This window comes from Quercus lobata, chromosome 10, assembly GCF_001633185.2.
Source record: "Quercus lobata isolate SW786 chromosome 10, ValleyOak3.0 Primary Assembly, whole genome shotgun sequence".
NCBI classification, from domain to species: domain Eukaryota; kingdom Viridiplantae; phylum Streptophyta; class Magnoliopsida; order Fagales; family Fagaceae; genus Quercus; species Quercus lobata.
Window position 1 is genome coordinate 19,264,807 of NC_044913.1, and position 25,623 is coordinate 19,290,429.

The following is a 25,623-nucleotide window of genomic DNA, read 5'->3' on the forward strand; positions in this document are numbered from 1 at the left end:
TCTACTTTTAACCCATTACTAAAATAACTTCTTTGCCCATATATAACAATAAGTTACAACTTACTATGTACTTAATATTTATTGTAAAAATGTTGTGAAAATATAAATCATAGGTAGTAAGTTGTTATTAATTCTAATTTTCTAAATACAATGACTTTGAAGACACAAAAATTTCACAACTGTCGAGATAGTTAGTTGTTAACCACAACATTTTCATAGCACTTTCATAACAAATCATAGGTGGTAAGTTGTTATTAATTCTAATTTTAACCCATTACTGAAATCACTTCTTTACCCAATAAGTAACAACCTACTATGTATTTAATATTTATTATAAAAGTGTTGTGAAAATATTAGCTACATTTACAACAAATCATAACCAATTGAGTTTTATTAGTTGTAATAAGTTGGGAAAAAAAAAGTAATTTAAAATAATACGGCGTCGTGTCAACCAGTTACTTCTGCTTTCTGCAAGTTCATCGAAACTCCACTCTTCCAAGTCCAACGACTCGCAAACTTTTCATTTCATCACAATCTCTTAAGAAAACTTTTTTTTTTTTTCCTTTTCTTCTCCTTTCTCTCTTATTTTCTCACCAACCAAACAATGCCCAACGGTCCAAAATTAGGGTTTCCATAACCCCCACCGACCAAACAAAAACCGGAAAATGTCGACGACGAGCCTCCAAATCAACCCCGAGTCTCCTCCCTTATCTCTCCAGCCACTGCTCATTCCGGCCAACACCGACGGCCACGATGGTTCACCGGGATGCCATGGAGTATGGTTCGACGTGGTTCTGGTGGTGGCATCAGTGGTGTTCTTAGGGTACCTATCGATCCACGCGAAGAAGAACCTGAAGAAACTGTACAATCGAGGCTCGTACATTTTAATTTCCTACTATGCCCTTCTCTGGTTCGCTACCTTACTCAACCTCACTTGGTCCTCTCTTCAGGTCCCCTATTTACTTTCTTTCTTAAAAAAAAAAATTATTTAATTTAATTTAGATTTTTTTAATTAAATTTTTTTGGTAATTGTTAATATATTATCAATTGGGTGAAATCTTATGGGTGCGTTTGTATAAGCTGTTGTTGCAAAACGGTGTTTTGAGAGTTTAAAATGAGTGTCTGGAAAAGAGCTATGAGGAGTTGCTGTTGCGAATCAGAGTTTTGGGTTTTTAAAAACGCTCTTTTTATGCACCCTGAATGCCTAACCAAATGGACCCTTAATATGACAATTCAGTTGTTATCAATTTGTATGTTTAACTTTCATTCAAATCAATGGCATGGATAAGAGGCATGAAATTCAGTTAATAAATCTAGCAAAAAAAATGCAGTTAATATAATAGCAGCAATAAATAGAATTTACCGTTTCAGTTCAAAACAAGATGTGTATCCATTTTGCATCAGCTTAATTGGATTTTTTTTTTTTTTTTTTTTTTTGAAAATGATTTAAAAGTATACTTGTACTTCGAAAAAGTGAGGTTTAATAAAGTTGTATATAAACAAAATAAGCTATAAGCTAAAAGCTAAAGGAAAAATGCTGGTGGCAAATGGACACGCATGTGATGATTTTTATAACTAAATCCCGATTGTTTGTTCGACACAGCATGTGTAAGGGTTTTGGTGAGGTTACATTTTGTTCCTAATGAAACATTATACTGGCTCAACCTTAATGACGAAATAATAATAACTCTGATTATAATATTCATCATTATAGTTTTTCTAATGGTGAGAATCCATAGTTGACCCCAAATTTTTGGGACTAAGGCTTGGTTGTTGTTGTAGTTCTAGTGGTGGAGAGTGCTAGGTCTTAATATTGCGGAATGAAAAAGTATGTAGAAACTATATAGTTAAAGAGATTGTCATTGATTGTATTTGACTGCCAGTTTTTTTTTTTTTGGCTGATTTTTGAATGGTTAAGATTTGATTGTGATGAAGTAGACATGGCAATGCTCGCCGGGGAAGGAAGTTGCATGGAATCTCTTGTCATTGTTCACGACATCTGGAATGCTTTGTTTGGAGATTAGCTTGTTGGCTTTCTTACTCCAGGAAGATTACACAAGTGGGTTGGATGCTTTAGCGCATAATTTCATGGTATCGGGGATCATTGTAGGTGTGGATATGCTTCTTAAGGTAATATTTGGCTTTTGCTCTAAGAGGCACTGTTTTTGGGTGGTTGTGTTTTTAGTTTTGTCACTGAGGCCCATTTGGGTCCTATGTTGAGGGTTTATTTTTCTGCTTTTTTCTCGTACCTTCTGCTTACGAGTGATCATTCTTATGGTAATAGTCTGTGGGATTGGTCTGTAAACATTGTCTCTTATCTCAATGATTACAGTTTCTGTTATTTGATGCTCTTACTGCTATTTTATTGAAGTAGTGAATGCTAAACAGGGCCTATCTAGACAATCTTTAAGTTGACCAAGTTGCCTTTTTGACATATTACATTATTCTTACATAAAAGTGCTTAAAAGTTTATTACTGAAAAAGAATGCAAGAGTTAAAGAGTGATTTTGGGTCAGCATCTTTTTTCCCATTAGATACTCTCTCTAGCAACAAAAATCGGAGAGCCTAAGTAAGTTATTGCTTACATTTTAAGATTGTTTGAGGGATATTAGTGGAATCTATTTTAGACGTCTCTATGTGCAACTCATGGCTTTGTACTAGTATGATGTAAATGCAAATTGCTGTATGAGAGAGAGAGAGAGAGAGAGATTGTCTCATTCCACACGCCCCCCCCCCCCCTTCTCTCGTCCTCCCTTTTCCTTCTATCCTGAAAAAAAAAGTGACTTTTTTGAATAACTTATTGTGATTGTTACTGCAAGAGCTTGGGCACACCTCTACTGCTGTTGGACGTGGATTGTGCAATAACAAAATTGTAATGAATACATTATAATTTCAGATGTGGGGCTGGCATTGCACTGGCACAAACTGATACAGTGGGAAGTGGTTGATTTAATTTACATCTCCTGGGGTTTAGTTATACTTATTCACAGAATGTACATGCATATTTGCTCATATTGTAAATTCTACCAAGTTTTCTCACAGTCCATCTTCAATGAAGATTCTGAGAGGAGGATATCAGGGTTCTTTCCTACCTCTGGCATGCATTTTGTTCATTCAGTGATACATTGAATCATATTATTCACTGATTGCAAGAGGAGATCCCATTGCTCGAAGCAGGCTGTTCAATTTGTTATATTTTTGTCACCTGTTTTATGCTTGTTAGAAGCAGCCTAGGTCATTAATAGTTCCAACGATGATAACTCGTTGTCATATTTGGTGAGATTATTAATTGCAGTTTCCTAGGTTTTTATGGTTTGGTTGATTTTTACTTATCAATAATAAAAAAAGTTCTTATATTTTGGTAGTTGAAGCTACCATTTTTTTCTTTTCTTTTCTGGAATTATTCTGAAGTTGGATTTGGTAGACAAGTGCGTAGCAAATTTCTGTCCTACATGTGCTGTTTTTGTCCTTTTTAGCTGGATATAATTGGTCTCATTTTCGGTAGACAAGTGAGAGGCAAATTTCTGTCCCACACATCTGGTAGATTTTTACTTAAAAATAAAAAATAAAAAAAGGTTCTTATGATCTGGTAGTTGAAGCTATTATTATTATTATTTTTTTCCTGGAATTATTCTGAAGTTGGTTTTGGCGGACAAGTGGCAAATTTATGTCCTACATATGCAAGTATTTTTTCTGTATGGCTGGATATAAATTGGTCTCATTTTCAGTAGACAAGTGAGTGGCAACTTTCTGTCCAGTAGATTTGGTAGATTTTTACTTGTAAACAAAAAAAAAAGTTCTTATGATTTGGTAGTTGGCTTGAAGCTACTTTTTTTTTTTTCCTGGAATTATTCTGAAGTTGGTTTTGGTAGACAAGTGAGTAGCAAATTTCTGTCCTACATGTGCATCTATGATGTATAACTGGATATATTTGGTCTCATTTTTTGGTAGACATGTGAGTGGCAAATTTCTATCCTACATCTGCATGCACTTGTTGATATAATATTAATTGGTCTCGTTTTTGTTTTTGTTTTTTGGTCTGGCCATGTAAGAAAGTGAGGAGTAGTTTCCACTTCGTATATTTACTTGTACAACTATTGTTGTGACCGTCAGCTTGTTTATATTCTTTAATACTTAATTTTCAGGTAATTTATGTATTTGGGTTTGGGGTCCCGCTGTTCGTTGATGGTGTTGGAACCACTAACAAGCTGAAGTGGAGTTTGTGGATAATCCACAAACTCTTGCTGACTGCAGTTTATGGCTTCATATTGTTTGTGCATTTCTCAAAATGGAGAGCCAAGCTGCCTCGTGAGTACATTGCTGATTCTGTTATCATCATTTTCTTGCAGGATTTAATCTTATTTAACATGCACTTCTCTCTTTTATCTTCTGCAGCCAGACCAGGATTCTACAACTACATTGTCATAATGTTTGTCATTAATGCTGTAGCATTATTTGCTTGTGGGCTTGCTGGGCTTGGGGCCGGCTTTGGAATTTGGTACCTCTAAATTTCAATTTTCTTAAAATGAAATTAAAATTGTGCCAGTACTTTCATCTATTATACTTTAAGGGTTATGTTAACGGGTGCTTTTAGGGCAATTGTTAATAAACTATATCAGGAAAGTTTTACAACCACTTTCATGAGAAATATAAGAGTTGACAGAAAAATTAATTGTTTTATCATTTTCCCATAAAATGTTTCTAAAATAGTTCCTAAACCAATGCCCTTAGGGCATTGATTAACATTTCACATACTTTAATTTGGCACTTGATTTTTCTTCCCCCTCATCTATTACACTTCCACTGCAGGTTGTACAATCTCACAGTTACCTGCTATCACTCACTTTATCTTCCTCTTCTGTATGTAACTTTTCTAGCTGATTTTTTCCAGGTGATCCCTCCACCACATATCGTAGTTATACAAGCTTTTCTAGCTGTTTCTCTTTTTTTTGGTGTGTCATGAAGGTAATAATTTCACAACCTTTTTTTTTTTAATTTACAGGAGGACGATTTTCTTTTGGAAAATGCATATTACTCTGAGATGAAAGATGCTGGATTCTTTGATGCAGATTGGGATTAGTCCTGTCCATGAACAATTTGTAAATGGGACTACAGCCTTTGTTGTATACTGTGTAAATTGTTTTAAAGAAAGTCACACTGTTGGATTCTGTTGATAAAATGAAGAGGAAAGGTTTATTAGTTGCATCCCTTAAAAAATTATTCAATCATTCAATTCATTATCATTATGAATGAAACTTGGTGATGAAATGTTATGAAAGTTGCAAGACTTGCATCATAATTTATGTGGATGATAACCACGATAAAAGTAACATTAACGGAGCCGAAATAAATGACGGGATAAATCCATTTTATTTTTGGAAAATTTTTATCACGCTTATCTCAAAATTTGCATGATATAAATTATAGGGGGCAGATGAGGTCTTGGGTTCTGGTTCTAGACTCATCAGCTGCCTATGAAATTTAACAACAGAAAAATTCTAGATAGAAATTTAACGTTAAGCTCATATATAAATTTCAAATAGTTTAGGTTTTCCGATATAATTAACAGATTTTTTCATCATATCATTTAATAAAGCTAAGTTTGTTTATAGATTTGGGCAATGAATAGTTACTCTCTAGAGCATTCAAATAGTTAAAATACTATTTTAGAACCCCAAACACCAAAAAACATATTATATTGGAACTGCTAAATCTAAAAAATATGACAACGTGCTACAGTGAGCTGCTACTAGTAGCAGCTCACTGTAACAAGTTGCTAATTTTGACTTATTCTTTTTTATTTTTGTTTGTTTTTAGACCCCTTAAAATACAACTAGATTAACCTAAGTAATTAGCTAAGTTATTACTTAGTCCAAATTCCAGATCTAGGTTAACACAATCATATAATCATATCAATGTAAAGTGAGGAAAATAAAGAACACAAAGATATTATGACCCAAGAAACCAAACCGATAAAAACCTGGGGAGAATTTAACCTAGCAATCTTTAAGGTAAAACCGAATCCACTATGAAAGAATTGAAGTTTACACAATAGCGACTTAGACCACTAACATCCTATTGCTACCTCGAGTAGGAAACTTACTACCACAACCACGTGACAGCTCCGAGTCCACGGACTACTTCTTTCTTGGATTCCCAACAAGTACAAGCACACCCACTTGTGTATCTTTAAGCTCTTGAATGCAGCAATTGAATGATCACCAAGTTCTTGACATAATCTTGAATCTTGGAAACCCTAAGTATGTGTGAAGGCAACCACCTCTTGATCTCACAAAGGATTCACACACATAGTATCTGGAGCATCTCCAAAAACATGGCTAGGGTTTTCTCTTTTATACTTAAAACAAAACATAAAACCCTACACGCCAAACGGACTTGGGCTAAGCTAGAAAATTCTGCAGAAAAAAGTTCTGCCCGAATTTTGATCGATCGAGTCTAATTCTCGATCGATCGAGCCAAACAGAATTGCACAATAAATTCTACAGTAACTCGATTCCGACTTTACGTAAAACGCATACACTTTGAGCAAGTCTAAACAAGACTAAAACCTGTTTTGATCATAGTTTGCCAACATTACAAATTAGAGTTCGAATACATTAGTTCCTAAGTCTTAGAACCTAACAATTTCATCTCTCTCTCTCTCTCATATCGGGTTGTGGTGGTGGGTTGGTTTGATTGAGTTGTGGTGGTTGGGTTCTTGGGTTTCGATTTTGTTGTGGGTTGTTGCAATTGTGGTGGGTCGTTGATCGGATTGCGGTGGTTGAGTTGGTGGTTCATGTCGTGGGCCATGGGTTGAATTTGGTGTGGTGATCTTGGCCATGAGTGGTGGGTCATGCTAAGATTTGAGGTGTGGTGGTCTTGGGATGTGTTTGGTGTGCTAGTGGGTTTTGAGTGCCATGCGTTGCGGTGGGTATGAGTTTGTAGAGGAGTTTTGACTTTCAGCTTGGGGTTGAAGATAAAAAGATGTATGGGAATTGTATTTTTCTGGAAATTTTTCTGGGTTTTCGAAGTGATTTTTAGGTTTCATGGCTGGGATTTTTACGAGTATTGCAGTGGGATTTGTGGGTGATTTTTTTGGGTTTCTTGTGTGATGTCACTGGAGGAGAATGTGATGAAAGAATGGGAAAATGTGGAAGAGGCAGAGAGATCTCTGCCAGGCCGTGCAAAAATATGGGAGAATTGTGGAAGGTGTTGGTGTGGCTGTGATATTGGGGTAGTTTTTTTTTTTTTGAAAATTTTGAAAATATTTTATATTATTTTAATGAATTGAAATTAAAATAGAAAATGAGATATAAGGTAAATTGTTAAGTAAGATATTAAAATAGATAAAATAAGTTCTTGAAGTACTAAAAGCTAAATTTTTTAGTATTTCAAATGTAAATGCTTAAGAAGCCAAATAAGGTTATAACCATATAATTTGAACAATTAGAACTTGTTCCAATTTTAAGCCCAGCCTATTCTTTGCTATAAATACATTTTCACATCATGTTATTATCACATCATTAACAATCAAACTATGCTAAGTTTTAGATATTACATGGATATTTAATCTTTTTTTTATTAAGATTACTAGTTACGGATATCATATTATAGACATAGGACTATGTTAACTTATAGATTTTGCTACATATATTATATATACAACTAATAATCATGAAAATAGCAGTTCTCTTCTTGGTCACATATGACAGATTCCATCAACATATGTGTGTACATTATCTTCAGCTAATTTTTGAAGAAATGTGGATTGAAAATGTTGCTTATAAAGCAAATTATTTATTGTTACTTTTTCCAACTTAAAATTTGAAAATCACCATAAAGGTGCCAATAAGAAAGATATTTCAAAAAAATCCGTAAAATGCACATGCTACAAGCTAGTATTAATAAATTCCAAATATGTACTCTCAAATACTATTGCTGATACCTATAATAACGATTTTAAGGCTGACAGCACATTCGTCACAATAATAAAATGAATCAAAAACTATATATAATCATCATATACAGGTGAAGTTATCTAGAATATATATATATATATATATATATATATATTTATTTATTTATTTATTTATTTATCTGTCAAGATGAGCTGAGACTCCATAACCCCCTTTGATGTTCAATCAGCAAGCCACCCCTGGTGTTGGGAAGAACATGAAATAATTTATTTCACAAAGCTTCGCCCCAGTTCCAGCTCTGGGGCAGCAAATGTGGTGGTTTTAAAACATCCACATTCCCTCTATTTGCTGACATTCAATGAAGATCTTCGAGGGAGTATTCTTGTTCAAAACCAAGATAACAATCTGAAACTAAAATCAATTTCATACCCTGGAAAAAAAAAATACAATATCCAAGTATTATTCCTTTTTATTTTTTGACGAAGTAACTTAAATAAATACTGTTTCATTTATTTCCAAATAGATTTTTGATAAAAATAAAAATAAAAAATAAAACATGTCAATGTTAATGTTATAAAAAAAAAAAAAAAATTTTAAATCCCCTTTTTATGATAAATATGTTTGAATTTAAAATTATTAAAAAAAAAGAGAGAGACATAATTCATATAACTTGATTGAATTTAATCCTCTTTGGGAAAAGATAATGCTATTTGTGATGTATTTAGTCAATGTGAACATGAATCTGAATTTAGATTGGGAACCTAATATACAGCTCTTCTTCCCATACCACAACCGAACAAAAGAAAACAACAGCTCTTCTCCCTCTTACATTTTAAAACATCCAAATAAAGGAAATAGATGACTAGTCTGTAAAGCCATATCAACTAGTCTATGATGCTATGCTTCCTTTAATACAATGAAATCATTTTGATTGTTGACGAGTAGTAAAGACCTTCAGATGGATGTTTTTGTCATCTCGCACTTTCTTTTGCCTGCCCCTTTTTATGTATTATTGATTGGCAGACTAAATTTATGGTCTGGTGAGTCAGGTTTTGGGTGTTATGGAATTAGATGGGGCAAATCCTAGACCTGATTGGATTGGGACAGGTTTTTCGATTGAATAATTAATTGGGTTCAAATGGGAACAGGTTTCTCAATTGAATATTTTAATTTTTTTTGGTGTTTTGGGAGGGCTTTCCCATCCCAAACCTAACTGGTTTCCATCCCTAACCATTAAAAACCTTTAACATGTAAAAGAACATTTAGAATAAGAAGAAAATAGAGGGGGCTGCAGGACTGAAATAGAAAGAGGGAATTAAATTTGACCTGGAGACTGCCCAGGGTTGATGGTAACTCCATGTGGGTTACTAAGCGATCAGAGAAAGAAATCCTTTTCAGAGCATATAAGACACAGGTGGAGGTGTTACCAAGAACCAACCACCATGCTTCAACTTTAACCTGTAAAAACAATCCAAGCTTAGTTGGTGCAACTGACTGCTAATATATAATGAGGTGAAATTTTACCTTGGGAAACCGGGGGGTAAAAGCTCTTGATTTGTTCCGTTTGAAATTGATCTTCTCCAATCTGATGGTTAGAGTGGGGGATTTTGCACCATCAGTGTCCCTTCTCTGAAGTTTTAATCTCACTTGAACAATGGGAAAATGTTGCAAATCCTGGTAAAACAAAATATAGAAGATTAACAACTACTGAAATCATTTGACATTCTTGCCAGCTAAGAATAAAAAATAGCAGCTGTGTTTCTAAATAATCAGACAACTGATGCCTCATATTGTCACCACCCTCCATGTGGGCATGTAGTTGCAAAGACAAAAGTTGTTAGAAGCATTAAAAAATTAAACCGTCTTAGAGGGGCACTCCACACCTGATTCAATCTTGAAGCAGGAGAATTTCCAATCACAGTCTGGAAAGTAGCCTTTGGAAGATCCAACAGTTGCTGCACGGTGGAAATTCCTCTTTTGTTTAATGAACTTGCAAGATCAACATTCATGGATGGCAACATCCAAAAACTGGAATCCACATCAAACCATAAACCCTGAAAACAATCGAAAAGATTAGAGGCACGGAGGGAGAAAGTGATATTTTTATAAAAACAAATAGATTGAGCAAAAAGAGCAAGATCTTTTTAAAATCCAATTTAATAACTTTAACACATAAATTAAGAACAATTAGGGTAAATTCACCAATCACATATTGAGTAGGTGCAAGTATTCCTTTTGCTTACAAAAAGGTCATATATAATGCACAAAACTCCCACTTCTAAGGGGGGGTTTGGGAGAGGTGATTGGTAGGAAGCCCCCAAGGTTTTTACTAGAGGCTGATTCCCGATGCCTTCTGCTTACTCGCGAAATATAATTTATCGAAAAATGTAATTTACCATTGGATTTCATTGCTATAGAAAAGATAATCTATGAGTTATGCTCTCTCATATTTCTTAGACTTAGCATATAACTCATAAAACCCAAATCCTTCAAACTCTTAACCAGAACCCAGAACAAACAAATCCACAAATATGAACCTAACAAGGGTCATTTTTGAGAAAGCTTCATTTTTCTTATTACATTCGGTCAGCTGGCATCAAGACCCATATTCTATTCTGACTTTGGTTAAATCTCCCAACTTCAGTAGGAATGTTTATTGTCTAAGATTATGCCTTTTAAGGAAAGATTTCACTTGGGAAAGTAATTATTAAAAGAAGAAAAATACAGCAAACAGGAGCTTTCATTACAGTAACACCAGATGTAAAACACAGTAAAGAGATTGGAAGTAATGAAATCTAAGAATGTTCAACCATGGCTTCAGCCATTTAGCTGGCAACATCAAAGAAGATAATCATGTTAACATGATCGCTACAGGTTTATTGAATTTATCATTTATTATAAATAGTCATATGTGGCTTAATGAGAACAAATTATGAACCTTGTCTGTGTGCTTGTGGTGGGTTTTGATTTAGAAGGATTTATGGATCTAGGGTTTAGGGGGTTGTTGACAAAAAGGGTTAGGGTTTGATAAGTTTTGATGGACTATTTAGGGTTTCCATAGTTAAGACGAAGGGCTTGACTTGGAGTTATAAGGAAAAAGGAAATTGTACACTGTTTTAAGGGTATGAACAGTATCCACAAGAAAGAGGAGGAAAGAGAAAATAAATAAAAAAGGAGAAAAAGAACAATAAGATTAACATGCCTCAATACTAAATGAACAAAATATTTATTAATCAAGTCCATCTATTCTTCGAGTACATTGGACATATATATATCTACTCGTTCTTGTACTAGTAGTATTAGAGCTCCTAACTAGTAAACTAAAACCTAATAAAGTAATCACTATAAAAGATTGACATGGACTTAAAGAAAATAAAACATAATATACCTAGGATCTCCTTGAAATTAGACAAATGAAATACCAAGATGTCATACAAAACCTTAATTCATAGGAATTGATGAAATTACAGTTTTACCGCTGAATACAAAATTGACCATAACTTGTTAATTAAAAATTGTTGTAATCCTGGGACGCATATAACTGAACTTTTAAAAACACATGACTTTTACTTCACATGTGGATCACATAAAAAAAATCTTGAATAGACTAAGGGCACGTTTGCTTCAGTGGTTTGAAAACCGCACTTTTTCAAAGGTATAAATTTTTAAAGCCTCATTCTTTTTTTTCCTAGGTACAACCTTTTTAAATACCCTATTTCAAAAATGTGAAAAATAAATTGTATCAAATGGGCACAAATTTGCATAGTAACAAATTAATCTTCCATAATTGTATCATTCTCCCTCGGTTGGAGCCTCAACATCAAGTTTAAAGTGTTGACGTACAAGAACATTTGAATTTGAAATTTGCACAAACTCTTCAATCACCTTCAAATCAAAGCACTAAGGATAATGAATTTTTCTTCCACAACACATCATTAATCATTAAATTCGTTTGAAATTGAAATGATAAAATCAATGCTTGGAAAACTTTTCAACTTTTTTTTTTTGATTGGTAAAAATGCTTTTACTATGGATCGAACTTGTGTGTTATAGGTGTGAACATGCGTGTCAAAAAGGTTGAAATTCTACTCTAACATAATCTCTAAGTGTATATTTGTATAAAGCTCCCTCCTGAAGACTTGAACCTCGGCCCTTGCCCCCTATCTCACAAAAACTTTATACTTGTGGAGTGACCATCACACCTAGTGTGCGCGGTTTGGAAGACTTTTGAACTTAAACCCTTCTTGAATTGATCCATAGCAATAACATCAATATCTTACTTACTCTTGGCTTTTCCAAGATACCTATTGTGGATCAAGGGTTTAAGGAGTTGTTCAAGAAAAGGTTAGGGTTCAAAATTAGCTAGGGTTGACAAGTTTTTTATGACTATTTGATAGAAGAAGTATATGACGTTTTAGGGTTTATTGGTAAAAGGAAAGACTTGAGTTGGGGTTGTAGGGAAGAAGAAAGAAAGATAGATAAATTTAGCGTTCAAGGGCTGTACAAACGGTACCACAGGAAAGAAAAGGAAAAACAAAAGAGAGAAAAAAGGGAAGAAGACTAACAATGGGAACATGTCTCAATACTAAACACTCATTATTTTTATTGATCAATTCCATTTAATCATCAAGTACATGGAACATTAATATGCAAACTCAAACTCCTCCTATATCTTTTTATTGGATGTGAATTTTGAAAATCTAACCATTGAATTGCATGTTTTTATTATATTCTTCATGCTTGCAAAATTTCAAGAAGATCAAAGATCAGTAACTATGTCATCAATCAAATATTTAAATTTCAAATTTTTGTGGGACAAAATTATGCATAAAAAGATATAGGAATTTGAAGGGTTTCTCTCCAAACTAACTAGTTTGGAGAGAAACCTTGTCCTTAAAGTAATAACTAATAAAAGATTGAAATGAACTCAAAGAAAAGAAAACATGAAATACTTAGGATTTCCTAGAAAATTCTAGATTCAAATAAAAGCCATACCTAGTGCACAAAATTCCCAATTCTAGGGGGCTCTAGGAGAGGTGATTAGTAGGCCGCCTTCCCCCAATTTTAGACTCAAATAAATTATCAAAAAACCTTAATTCACAGGGATCTCAAAAATTCAAATTAGCCCCTGAATATAAAATTTACCACAACTTGTTCAATAAAAACCCAAATCAAAAATTGTTTTAACCCCAAGACACATATAATTAGACCTTTAAAATTGAATAGACAAATTTGCAAAAAGTAATAAATTAATCTTCCATAGCTTCATCATGATTGGTACAGAGGATACCTGCATGATCATTTGTAAAAGACGCATGCAAGTAATTGAGCTTGATAGCCATCCACTGTTTGCACATATATCTATCATGGCCTGGATGATACGTATACTTTGATCCAACACTGACTTTAAATCTGTGACATAGTCGCTGATTGGTAATTCTAACTGAGAAAAATGTGCCTGTCTCCCAAAAAATATGTATGGTAAGTAGATAAAACTATTAGGGAAAGTTCAATAGAAAGATAGAAGGATAGAGAAGGACAAAAAAAAAAAGACATGCTAAAATTGATGTCACAAGCAGCTTCAACCTGAAATAGCAGATTTGCTTTGACATGTGGATCATCAAGGCGATTCTTGTCCACCATATATCGAACTCTCTCAGACAATGCTTCATTGTAATTTTCCTATAAAGGGTAGAGATGAAACAGATATACATACAAAATTCAAATATGTCTTGTAAAATATCAACTAAGATGAGGCCATGCAAGCAATGGATGGCATGAATGTTAGAATTCAGTGTGCATGTGTCAGAAATTGAAGAAACAATAGCAAAAATTCATGAATAATTTAAAAGAATGAGATTTTGTTTATCAGTAAGTTACATACGCACTATGTGAGTCTTGAAACCACAACCTTACTCTCCATCCCATTATTAAGGGAGGAGGAATTGTCATTTGAGCTAGAGCTCATTGGAATTTAAAAAGAATGAGCTTATGATGAACAAACTGTTTCAGAACAATAATAATCAACAAAAAATTACGTTGACTTTTTTAGGCCCGAACTGTAAAAAAATAATCAGTATAATAATTTTACATGTCATAAAGAAAATATCTCAAGGGTAGATATAGAACTGACAACAGGAATGAAAATGAGTATGAATATAATTTTGAGGTCCTTTCTTTTTCTTCCAAGTTTTAATTAGCTGCTCGCTGAACAAAGTATCAAGTGCTATTCAGCTTGACAAGAAAGACATTTCTCAGAATTCAGTAAAGCAACACGTAAGTTCATTACCAAATAATATGGGCAAAGTTTCAGATATATTATATATAATTTATTCCTTTCAAACTTGTGACACTCGATTGCTATATAAAGATAGTCAGGATACAAGTATGGGCTACACATAATCAGAAATACCTCATTATGCCGCACAGGAAGTTCATTGTACTCAGAAGCAGCAGAGAGTATATGCAGAAACACCTACAATGAAGAATTTTTTTAAGATTCATGATTAAAATAATAGTAAAAATGAAACCAATATAACTACAACTTACTTCAAGCGACGTGTCTGGACCAATATTTGAACCAAACATAGAAACAGTCATGTAGCTGAGGTAATACTGAGAAGCTATTGAGCCCAACATCATAGGCTCGACAATGTCGTCACTCATCTTGATGCATCCACTGTCTTCCAGATCCTCAAATGTGTTTTGCACTAACCTGCAAAAAGATAAAAGAGTTACCCAACTTAGCACTATCACAGAGAAGATGGCACATCCCAACAAAATTCCATAAGGTCTAGCTAATAAATTACTACTGATATAAATAAGAACTTAGAATTACTACCGAGATAAGTAAGAACTTATAATTTCAGAATCTGTACTCTCCAAGCCGTAGTAAGCAGGATTAACCGTCTGTAAAAATAAAACATGAAAATAAAAAATCATAAGCATTGATGTGCACAATATTATCTTAATCTTTTTTCCATATTTGATAAATCATGTTGTGAATCCTTTCTCTGAAAAAAGGTTTTCATGATCTTCAAATCTAGCACTTGAAGAGGAAGAACAAGGGAGGATTAGATCTGATATGTATATTGCATCTTCCAAACATTCAAGAGTGTTTAAAATAACTTGTATGACTAATTCCAGTCTAGCAACCAAATATTTGTTTCTGTAATCACCAAAACAATACCAGTCTACGGAATAAGTAAGTCCAGGTAAGGTAATGCACTGCATCCTCCTTATGGCAAATTGTGCTGGAAACTATCTCTGCATTGATGTGATCATGCAACTGCTCTCTGAGACTACTCTCAACTGGAAATGGTTCATACAAAAACTGCATGCAAAAACATCAAACTTACTCTAGATTCCCAAACAAAGGACCATTGAAAGCATACACAGTTACCATTTTGAGTTTAACCTTTTTATAGAAGCTCTTTTTGGGTTCATGAACAAGAATGACTGCTTTCCCATGTTGATCAAATTGTGGGCGGCCAGCACGACCCATCATTTGCAAGATATCTGTGATTGGAAAATCAACATATCTCTTTGCTTTTCCATCATAATATTCTGTTCCCTGCAACAGAAACACATGTTTTCTTAACAATATGGAGAAAAAAAGGATCTCACAATGGAAAGAGAGTATTGTGAGCTGCCAGAATAGCATGAATTTGAAGGCAGTACTTTCTTGCCTAGCATAAGACTCGTGATCTTATGATCGACCAGTGATGAATCTGTATTACTTAAATCATATGAAATAATTTTGTTTACAAACTTCATTGGAAAAGTGGCACTCCTACCCGTGTGGTCATCAAGATCCAGGGTTTGATTCCCTTGCCTTTATTTAGCAACACCCCCCCCCCCCAAAAAACGGGGCCGCCCCCTAAAAAAAATGTTGCAACATCTTTCAAGTGGTACTTAATCCGTGACAGAAAAGCTTTTTTTTTTTTTTTTTTCCCTCAAAATTATTTTAAACTCCTGAAATGTTCACTCTCTTCCTCGCACGAACTGAAACATGATTCTATATTGCAACATCTATCCATGACAGAAACTTTTCTTTTTCCCCTTAAAATTTCTTGTAAACTCATGAAATGTCAAACTCCTTGTCTCACCTTTAATATTTCCTCAAAAACATTGCTAAATAATATACACAAGTTTCTGTAAAGATTATAGATATGTGTATAAAACTACACCATAGTTCTCAAAAACAAAGTCCAAGCTCCTCTCCAACTGATAAAAATATGGTTGATCAATTATCAATAAGGATTCATCCCTGCTGAAATCTGGTAAGTTCAACTAACTATAAGGCAGCTCCCTTTCCAGATGCTTTACAGATTAAATGAGCTGCAAGTATAAAAAGTGTATTCTTTCCAGGTGATATTAGGTTCATGAATCCTGACACCAACTTTTAGTAAAACAAGGTTTGTTGGGTTCACTCCTAGATCAGCTGTTCTTGATTCAAAATGTCATAACATGAGTGCGGCACAATTTCACTTGAAATAGCTCAGGATTTTAATAAGTTAAGCAAAACAACACTAGGTAAAAATAAAATGATAACTAAAAAAAATTCCAAATTTCATTCTGTGGAAATATATGAAAACGCTAGCAAGAGATAAAATTGCAAATATAATTGCAATCTTGTTATATGGAAGATGGAATTTTGTTTTAAGTGAAAAATTATGTCCCAATGGCTTGGGGGCAGATCATTATCCCTGTACTTATCTCAAATCTTCATACAAATGGCCTACTTAATACAACCTAAGAATATCACAATACAATATATCACATGAAGGAGACAAAGTAGAACACTTGGAATCAAGTATGAATACCTTTCACTTACAATGAAATATGATTTCTGCAGAATTTCAGGTGACAAAATGATAAAATACCTTGAAGAAAATTTTTGAAATCTTTTTTCCCTTTTTGATAAGTAAAATAAGAAAAATTTTGAAATCTACTCTTAGTTTAAGCATAACCCTCAACAAAGTGAACCAAAACTTTCAGTTAAAACATCATTTGGATTTTCTTCAAAAATTCAATAATAATTTACAGATGAAATTTGAATGGTCTGGAAGTTCAAATGAAATTTTCGAAATCAAGTATAATGTATATAACATCCAAAATCTATCAAAATCAGTTAAGAAAGGCTTACAAAACAAGTGCACTTGATTTGAGGAGTATTTTTGAGCCAATTAGTAGGTGCTTGGACTGTTTCATGAAGAGTAAAGTGACTTAATTTGTCACCAGAAGACCAGATACATAGACCAATCTCTTGGATATTTATCTCAAAAGAACTTTGTCACTTTTTAATGCTTGCAATTTTCCTTTGCATATAAAAGTGTGAAAAAGAACTTCATGACACCATATTTAGTTTTTGTTCACCTTGATAATGACCAGATGTGCTGGAAGGTTCACACCCCACGCCAATGTGCTGGTACAAACCAATACCTATAATTGTATGATGTAATTCATTAGTATAAAAAGTTGAAACAATTTTTTTTTCCTAATTAGGAAATAAATGAAAGACTATAGAGTAGTGCCTGGATCTTGTTGTTTGCAAAAAGTTCCTCTGCCAGAGATCTATCCTTGTCATTCAAACCAGCATGGTGCAACCCAATGCCAAATTGTAATGTGTGCCTCAGGTTCTGATCAGTGACCTGAGATAGAACCATTTGAAATGCTTCTTCTGGCATATTAAGAAACTGCCTTGGTTGCTCATCTGAAGCTGCAAACTTCCATTACAAAAAAACCAGAGCAATTTAACGGCACTGAAAATTAAACAATTCATATTCAAGGTATGAAATGGATCACACCTGAATGAGGTCCAGAGCAGTAAGCCTTGTTTGGCGACGAGATGAAACAAATATAAGAACTGGTTTTGTAGGTGAATGGGTGCATATTGCAGCATATGTGGGTTTATTCATGCTATTCATCCTCGGGCAGTAAAACTTTCCAGGATAACCCTGTTCATAGAAACTGACATCAGAATTGAAATATGCAAATATATAAGGCCTCAATCAACTTTCACATCAACCAGAAGAAGTAATCATGAACAGGGTATTTGTTACTATCTCATTTACCATCCACTAAGAATATCATTGTAGTTTGAACAAATAAAGATTTATAAATCCAGAGTAAAAGATTCCAAATTTTGTAATAGTAGTTAGTTACACATGAAACAATTTTCAGAAATCTTGCGATGTTTAGACATGACAAAAAAGAAGAGAATAAAACCTTGTCTAGACCTCATACACATCTTCTTACAAAGTAAATTGTCAATGGTGGCAATGATCAGGTAAATGTGGATCACTTTCTATACTACACTTCAACAACTATTGGTACTTACATGGCTGAATGTGATACCTTTAAACCATAGCATTTGATCATCAGTTCCCTTTTTTTTTGGGAGGGGGTAAGAAGATCATCAGTTCTTATCATGTGAAAGACATAATGTTTCAAATATAAAGTATAGAAACATTTAAACAGGCACACATTAAGCAATAAGAATATTACTCGCACTTCGTAATTAAAATGAGTCAACAACACAAGGATATAGACTTGATAATAAAGTTTTGCAAGAAAAGTATGTTTATCATGTCAATTGAGAACATACATGATAAAATAATTAATAGAAAGATAATGCATAATCTCACAGTGACTTCATAAGAACAGGTAAATATTATACTGTTCATTAATTCTATAGTTTCAAATTCAGGAAGTACTGTTCATATCCTTTTGTGTTTATTTTTAAGGGAAAATAAAAGTCCATTACTTGGAAAATATTATGCCATTCTTATTATCAAATTTGTTTTGGTCCCAAAACATCCATTAGAAAAGTTATAGCATAAGAGAGCAACTGTAGAAAGGCTTGGAGTTTGATTGTATTGGGGATATGGAGAGGATTTGGCTTGAAAGAAAGTTTGAGAGAGAAGAGATTTCTCAAGTTGTAAGAGACTTGGAAGGGGACAAAGCTCCAGGTCCGGATGCGTTTACTATGACTTTTTATCATCATTGTTGGAGAGTAGTGGAAAAAACGTCTTAGCGGTCTTTGATGAGTTTTTTCAATATTGTAAGTTTGAAAAATCTCTTAATGCTACCTTCATTGCTTTAATTCCAAAAAAGAATGATGCCTCTAATATTAGAGATTTCCGACCTATTAGCCTATTAGCTTGGTGGGGAGTATGTATAAAAACTTGGCTAAGGTTTTTGCGAATCATATGAAAATGGTTTTAGATCCATTGATTTCTGAAACTCAAAATAGCTTTGTGGGTGGGAGACAAATCCTTGATTCGGTTCTTATTGCGAATGAATATGTTGATAGCCGAGTGAAGAGTCGGGTTCCTGGGGTCATATGTAAACTTGATGTTGAGAAAGCCTACGATCATGTGAATTGAGAGGCTCTTCTGGATTTATTGAATAGGATGGGTTTTGGGGTGAAGTGGTGTAAGTGGATTCATACTTGTATATCCACAGTTTAGTTCTCTGTCTTGATTAAAGGGTCTCCAATGGATTTTTTTAGTAGCTCAAGGGGCTTAAGACAAGGGGATCCGCCATCCCCTATGCTGTTTTTGATTATGAAGGAGGTTTTTAGTAGGATGTTAAGAAGAGTGGAGGGAGCTGGCTTAATCCGTGGTTTTAAAGTTGAGGGAAGGAGGGGTGGTGGGGAATGTATTTCACATTTATTGTTTGCAGATGACACTATTCTTTCTTGTGATGCAGACGTGGAGCAAATTCTTCATATTCGGTTGTTGTTACTTTGTTTTCAGGCTGTAATAGGTTTAAAGGTCAATGTGCAGAAGAGTGAAATGGTTCCAATAGGGGAGGTAGATGATGTGCATGCCTTGGCTGAAATTTTGGGTGCAGAGTTGGAACTTTACCCATGACTTATCTTGGCATGCCGCTGGGAGCTGCGCATAACTCTCCTTCAATTTGGAATCCTATCTTGGAAAAAATTGAGTGGAAGTTGGCCGGGTGGAAGAAGTTGTATTTGTCTAAGGGGGGTAGATTGACGTTACTTAAGAGCATGTTATCTAGTCTTCCTACCTATTTTCTATCACTATTCGCCATTCCTACTTATGTGGCTAATAGAATTGAAAAACTGCAAAGGGATTTTCTATGGAGTGATAGTAAGACTCATCTGGTAGGATGGGATAAAGTTTGTGCATCCATAACTAACGGAGGTTTAGGTATAAGGAAACTTACCACGTTCAATAAGGCATTATTGGGGAAATGGTTGTGGCGGTTTGGGAAAGAGGAGAATCGGCTATGGGGTAGGGCGGTAGCTTCAAAGTTTGGGGAAGAGTGGGGGGGATGGACTTCTAAGTTAGGTAGGGGAGTTCATGGGTGTGGTTTGTGGAGAGGTATTCATATGAGCTGGGAGGATTTTAGCAAAAACATTCAATTTGTTGTTGGGTTGGGGAATAGAGTGAGATTTTGGCAGAATGAGTGGTATAGGAATCAACCTTTCCAAGTGGCTTTCCCAAGGTTGTATTGTATTACTATTAACAAGGAGGCCTCTGTAGAAGCCTCTTTGTCAAGGCAAGGGGCGGAAAATAGAAGAATTTGGGATGTTCGTTTTATTCGGGAATTTAATGATTGGGAGATGGATGAAGGGCTGCATTTTCTTCGTATCTTGGGAGCCAATACTCCTTCAATGGATGTTGGAGACCGGTTGAGATGGAAGTTGAAGCCTAATGGGGATTTTTACATCCAATCGTATTATAACAAGTTGCAGGATTCTCCTTCAGTTGTCTTTCCTTGGAAAGGTATATGGAGAGTTAATGACCCTAGATGTGTTTCTTTCTTCATTTGGTTTGTAGCTTGGAATAAGATCCTAACGATTGATAACCTGAGATTAAGGGGCTTGGATTTTGTGGACTGGTGCATTATTTGTCGACATTGTGGGGAGACAGTGGACCACTTACTCCTTCATTGCGAGATGGCTTATCGGTTATAGAGCTTTGTTTTTATAACTTTTTGGAGTGTCGTGAGTCATACCTAGATCGATTCTAGATTTGTTTTTTGGCTGGTGGAACTGGTTGGGGAAGCATTCATCTCAAATCTGGAATTTAGTTTCATTGTGCACATTATGGTGTCTTTGGAAGGAACAGAATCAATTCCAATGATCAGATGCTTGCTTCTTTTAGTGGAACTCTTTTTAATTGGTCTTGGGCTTGGAGACTCACGACTAGTAATTCTCTCGCTTCTTTTCTTAGCTATCTTTCACTTTGTAATTAATCTATTGTTTGGTTTTCTATTATGTATTTTCTCTGTTTTCTTTTTTCTCTTCTAGTAATCTTCTGGTTTGCTCTGTGCTTTTCTTGCATAGAGTAGTCATCCGTATATATATCATTCTTACTTATCAAAAAAAAAAAACTGTAGAAGTTATAAACTGAAGTGTCTCTTTCAAGAACATGCTTTTGAGTACAGAGGGAGTATATATCATAGAATACATAATATAATTGAAGAACATTTCAAGAAATATCAGACAGTATGAGAAGATGGAACTACCTGGATATGAACTTCAAGAGGTACAGGCCTCACACTTGGCTTGAAATTGAAGAGACCGATTTCCGCAACACCCAACCAATCAGCCAAATCACTAAATTAAAAGAACATGAGAAAATCATAAAGTAAAAAGTATCGAGCATAGTGGTTGCAGACATTGTTCTGGTTATTCAATGTTCAAACAAATTTTTTTTAAGTAGTAGTTTAAACATTTTGTAAACACATAAAATTAACAAAAAATATTTCATGACATTAACTAAATCAAAAACTTATTTCACAAAATATTATTATAGATAGACAGGAATGGAAGCCAAAAAAAATATATATATATACATATATATATTTATGCTTTGTTGAGGAGGCCAAATAGTTGAGAAATGAAACACAAACATAATAATGATAATTCTAGGCATGGAAGTGAGATCCAACAGAAAAGAAGCAAGAGCATTCTGAAGATTCAAAGAAACTATAAAATTATGTATAAACATACCCTGCATTTGCTAAAGCTGTCGAAAGGCCTACAAACCGTACTGCACGCTCTGTTTGTGAGGATATATATCTCATCCTTGAAACAATAACCTGGAAACGTTTAGTTTTATAATTGAGATTTCTCTTTCCTTTTTTTTTTTTTTTTTTTTTCCAGATAAGAAAAGGATTTTATTCCATTGGAACCACCTCATGACCAATATAAAAAACAAGATAGCCTAAAGAATTGTAACCATAGAATTCCAAACAAAAGAAATCAAATAAACAAACTCAGTAAGATTTCCACTGTCACTAAGACCCAGGACAGATGACCATCCATAGACTAAATGAAGAAAAATTTTGTAGAATTAAATATAATATTATAAATTTGTGGGTTAATGAAACAAGAAAGACAAGGAAAAATATTTATTCCTTTATACTAGGTTTGAAACCTCTAGCCAGCATCTAGGGCCACCCAATTCCTCCCCACAATTACTTTTGTATGTGAAGAGGGGAGACTACACCCCCACAGCCCCTGGGGGGATAATTAGGTGCTCAAAGAACTCGGGACACCCTCGTTAGCAATTAAAAAAAAAAAAAACAGAATATTTATTCAAATAAAATGAGAAATGTCTCAGCTATTTTCTGCTGTATATTTTTTTCCAGTCCATTTTTGCCCTTTCACCAGAAAAAAAATTATGTATCTCTCTTGAAAATCAAAAGAAAAAGATATCCACTTGTGGAAATTACATGAATGTACAAAACTCTAATGTAAAAAAACCTAGCAATATTTCACAACAGGAATCTAACAGACCAGTGAGTCTGGAAATCTTAACAGTGAAATTTCTTTCAATGTGCTATGCATTACATTTTGATACAAGATAATAAAGAATCAGTTCTTCACTAAGAAAACCATCAAGAAAGACAAGACGAAAATAATGAAACTCAGAGAACTTAGATTCCATTATAGTGGCAGCACTCAGGAAAAGGTTACAGCAGTTGTTGAGTAATACCTCAAGGATAGGACCACGATCAGCTCCCAGTAAGTGAATCTCATCCAAAATCATAAGACCAACCTATTGATTAGATATTACACATCAATACCTAACTGGCAGAAATATGCATATGATCTAGCAATTCAGTATTGTAATATCTATAAAATGTACAAAAATGAAAGGAAAAAAGAATCCCATTAAATAAAATAACAACAAATAGATGCACCTTTGTGACATAGCTTCGACTATGCCAATTACGGCTGATACCATCCCACTTCTCAGGAGTAGATATTATGATATCAGCTGACAAGAGGGCCATCATATCTGGAGTATAATCTCCAGTCATTTCAACCTGATAAAAATATCTTGTTAATACCAGTGCCAATGTTAAAATTCATTAATGACTAATAAGCAAACACTGTCACCATCTCCTTTCCAAGCTGAGAGACAAGACGCTTTTTCCAATCATTCATTCTTTCCCGAACAATAGCCTTCAATGGTGCTATATAAATAACCTGCATTTAGTCAACAATTAAGCATACTGCCCTTCATGAAATAAAGCACCTAAAAAATTTAATGACTAAAACACTGATTATGAAACCATTTAGTTCACCTGCATAATAAGGAACCTAGTTTGTTTTTTGATAATGTTTTTAAAAGAACCATAGAATGTGTTAAAAACATATACTCTGGTACCATATGAAAATGGGCATATCTTCTTGTTAAGCAAATTTGGTTACTGTAGTTAAGGTGAGAACACATCTTTTCTTTTCTTTACTTTTTTTTTTTTTTTTTGGTTTGTTTTCTGTTTTTGGGTTTCCTAAACTCTAACCCAATAACTAAGCATCCATATAATTTGACATACTACTAGAGGAGTATATCTAGCAATACTGATTTGCCCATCAATAGAATTGCCCAATCAGCAAACATCCACTGAAAAAACCCTTGTCCTTTTTTGTTGTATTTGTCTCTAACATATTGTTATATGCTGATCCACTTTTTGTTGTGCAGAGAATTTTGTACACATCTTTGTATCAGACTGAGGTTTTTTTTCCTGATACGCATATTTCATTCAAAAAGAAAACAAAAAGGTTGTAGCCTCAACACATGAAAAATATATGAGAGATATGCAAAAGAAGAAAGAAAAAATGAAAGAGGAAAAAAATAGAAAGCAAAACTAAGATCTATAGAGACAATACTCTTCTAGTTTTATAATGCATGGAGAAAATTAATTTACATACCTTCATATCAGGCTGAGTATTAAAGAGGCGAAGCATAGCAAGCTCAGCAGATATGGTTTTCCCACTTCCAGTGGGAGCTCCTAAAAGGACATTATTGTCCGTGTGATACAGGACATGAAAAGTCTGCCCAATTCCAGCAAATGCATCAAACCACAAATTCAAATTGTCATTGTTCTGAAATAGTAAAGTATCAACTAACAATACTTGTGCTAAAATTTTGGAACCAAACCTGCGTTTGTATAGGATTAAAATGTGAAAATTTGTACAAGGCTTCATAAGAACTGTTACCCAGTGAAGTCACTGGAAGAGGTTTCAAATCTAGAAGTTCTGTGTGTGAAGTACGACCCTGAAGGAACCATAGTCTTTATATGAGAAAGAGATTTGGCATGAGCAAGTAGTAATACAAAACCACTACAATTTGAGTTTAGTCAAAATTGAAAAAATAAGATATTGATACCTCTGGCAGTGCCAAATTATGGAAAGAAATGGTATAGAAAGCCTCTGCATGCAACCAAGAATCACAAACAGCACGAATGTAGTATTGGGGTGGATGTGGTTCAAATATCGGCACAGTGAAGGAAAGCTTCTGAGGTTCCCCTCTAGCCATCCGCTTTGTCAGATTGAAAAGTTCAGAGTGGTAGATATGGTCATTCTCTGAATCCTGTTTTAAAGATTGATCAGGCATCCAATGCAGATGTTGGAAAATATGGAAACCTAATTATTACCATGACCCACAAGGAATGACAGTAAAACCTAGTCAGGACGTATTTTCCACCAAAAGTTTTAAACTACCAGTAGCGTACCAAGAATGAGATCAATTTCAAATGACATGAGCAATCCCTAGAAAACCTAGCAAAGTAAAATTTTCTATATTTAATCTAGTACAAACAGAATTGCCGGATATTAGCCACCATGATAAAAATTAAAGATAGCATTGGTTGCTGAGAGTCTGAACTCATCAACCCTATTAAAATATAAAGGATTTTTTCCTGTGCACTTAAAAATTCACATTCTACACGTATTGATCAACAATATTTTTCCCACAATTAAACCCTCAACCTTTTAAAGTGAAGTGATTTTTTAAGACAATTTAGCAGCTAATAAAATAGGTGCTAAATTCCCAAATTTTAACCAAGAAAATAATTGTCAAGTCAGCAGACTCAGCACCTCAACTAGAATCCACCAACGCAAAGCAGCACCATGAAAACGATCTTTCCATGTAAAGTCTGGCGTTATGAACAGATCCACCTGAGAAATAAAAATTAATTACATAAAAAAGGATAATCAATTTAATCCAACAGAAAATATATAAATTTTAATTTCACATGATTAGAAAGAAAGTTTCAATTTCAAAGATTTAACAGTAAAAATTCATTGGTTTCAAAGATTACACAGAATTACCTTCAGAACAGTTCTGGTGATTGGACTTACAGTTGCTGATAACTGGATCCATGGGAAATATCCTAAATATTGCTTAACCAACTTCCATCACCCAAAGAAAAG

The 25,623-nt window shown here is 34.2% G+C and overlaps 2 protein-coding genes across 2 annotated transcripts in view; one reads left to right on the plus strand and one right to left on the minus strand.

The window, feature by feature from the left end:
• The first annotated feature begins 454 nt into the window (after window positions 1–454).
• On the plus strand, window positions 455–5,243 carry LOC115965286 (protein CANDIDATE G-PROTEIN COUPLED RECEPTOR 2-like). The gene is made up of 6 exons (XM_031084469.1): window positions 455–950; window positions 1,939–2,130; window positions 4,146–4,308; window positions 4,396–4,498; window positions 4,810–4,891; window positions 5,003–5,243. Exons 1-6 carry the CDS (start codon window positions 666–668, stop codon window positions 5,078–5,080), a joined length of 903 nt encoding a protein of 300 aa, XP_030940329.1. The 5' UTR covers window positions 455–665; the 3' UTR covers window positions 5,081–5,243.
• Window positions 5,244–7,860: 2,617 nt separating this feature from the next.
• LOC115966043 (DExH-box ATP-dependent RNA helicase DExH14) overlaps window positions 7,861–25,623 on the minus strand; it is a 38,155-nt gene continuing 20,392 nt past the window's right edge. The window contains exons 26-49 of the mRNA XM_031085381.1: window positions 25,522–25,602; window positions 25,288–25,368; window positions 24,578–24,781; window positions 24,350–24,466; window positions 24,121–24,243; window positions 23,305–23,394; window positions 23,106–23,231; window positions 22,898–22,960; window positions 21,910–21,998; window positions 21,423–21,513; window positions 17,726–17,875; window positions 17,453–17,644; window positions 17,295–17,360; window positions 15,334–15,489; window positions 15,106–15,249; window positions 14,758–14,825; window positions 14,466–14,631; window positions 14,329–14,391; window positions 13,503–13,598; window positions 13,207–13,374; window positions 9,800–9,970; window positions 9,441–9,590; window positions 9,243–9,374; window positions 7,861–8,346 (exon numbers count right to left, since the gene is read on the minus strand). Of these exons, the coding sequence (XP_030941241.1) occupies window positions 8,272–8,346; window positions 9,243–9,374; window positions 9,441–9,590; window positions 9,800–9,970; window positions 13,207–13,374; window positions 13,503–13,598; window positions 14,329–14,391; window positions 14,466–14,631; window positions 14,758–14,825; window positions 15,106–15,249; window positions 15,334–15,489; window positions 17,295–17,360; window positions 17,453–17,644; window positions 17,726–17,875; window positions 21,423–21,513; window positions 21,910–21,998; window positions 22,898–22,960; window positions 23,106–23,231; window positions 23,305–23,394; window positions 24,121–24,243; window positions 24,350–24,466; window positions 24,578–24,781; window positions 25,288–25,368; window positions 25,522–25,602 (2,862 nt within the window). The 3' untranslated portion in view covers window positions 7,861–8,271. The remainder of the gene's footprint in view (window positions 8,347–9,242; window positions 9,375–9,440; window positions 9,591–9,799; window positions 9,971–13,206; window positions 13,375–13,502; window positions 13,599–14,328; window positions 14,392–14,465; window positions 14,632–14,757; window positions 14,826–15,105; window positions 15,250–15,333; window positions 15,490–17,294; window positions 17,361–17,452; window positions 17,645–17,725; window positions 17,876–21,422; window positions 21,514–21,909; window positions 21,999–22,897; window positions 22,961–23,105; window positions 23,232–23,304; window positions 23,395–24,120; window positions 24,244–24,349; window positions 24,467–24,577; window positions 24,782–25,287; window positions 25,369–25,521; window positions 25,603–25,623) is intronic.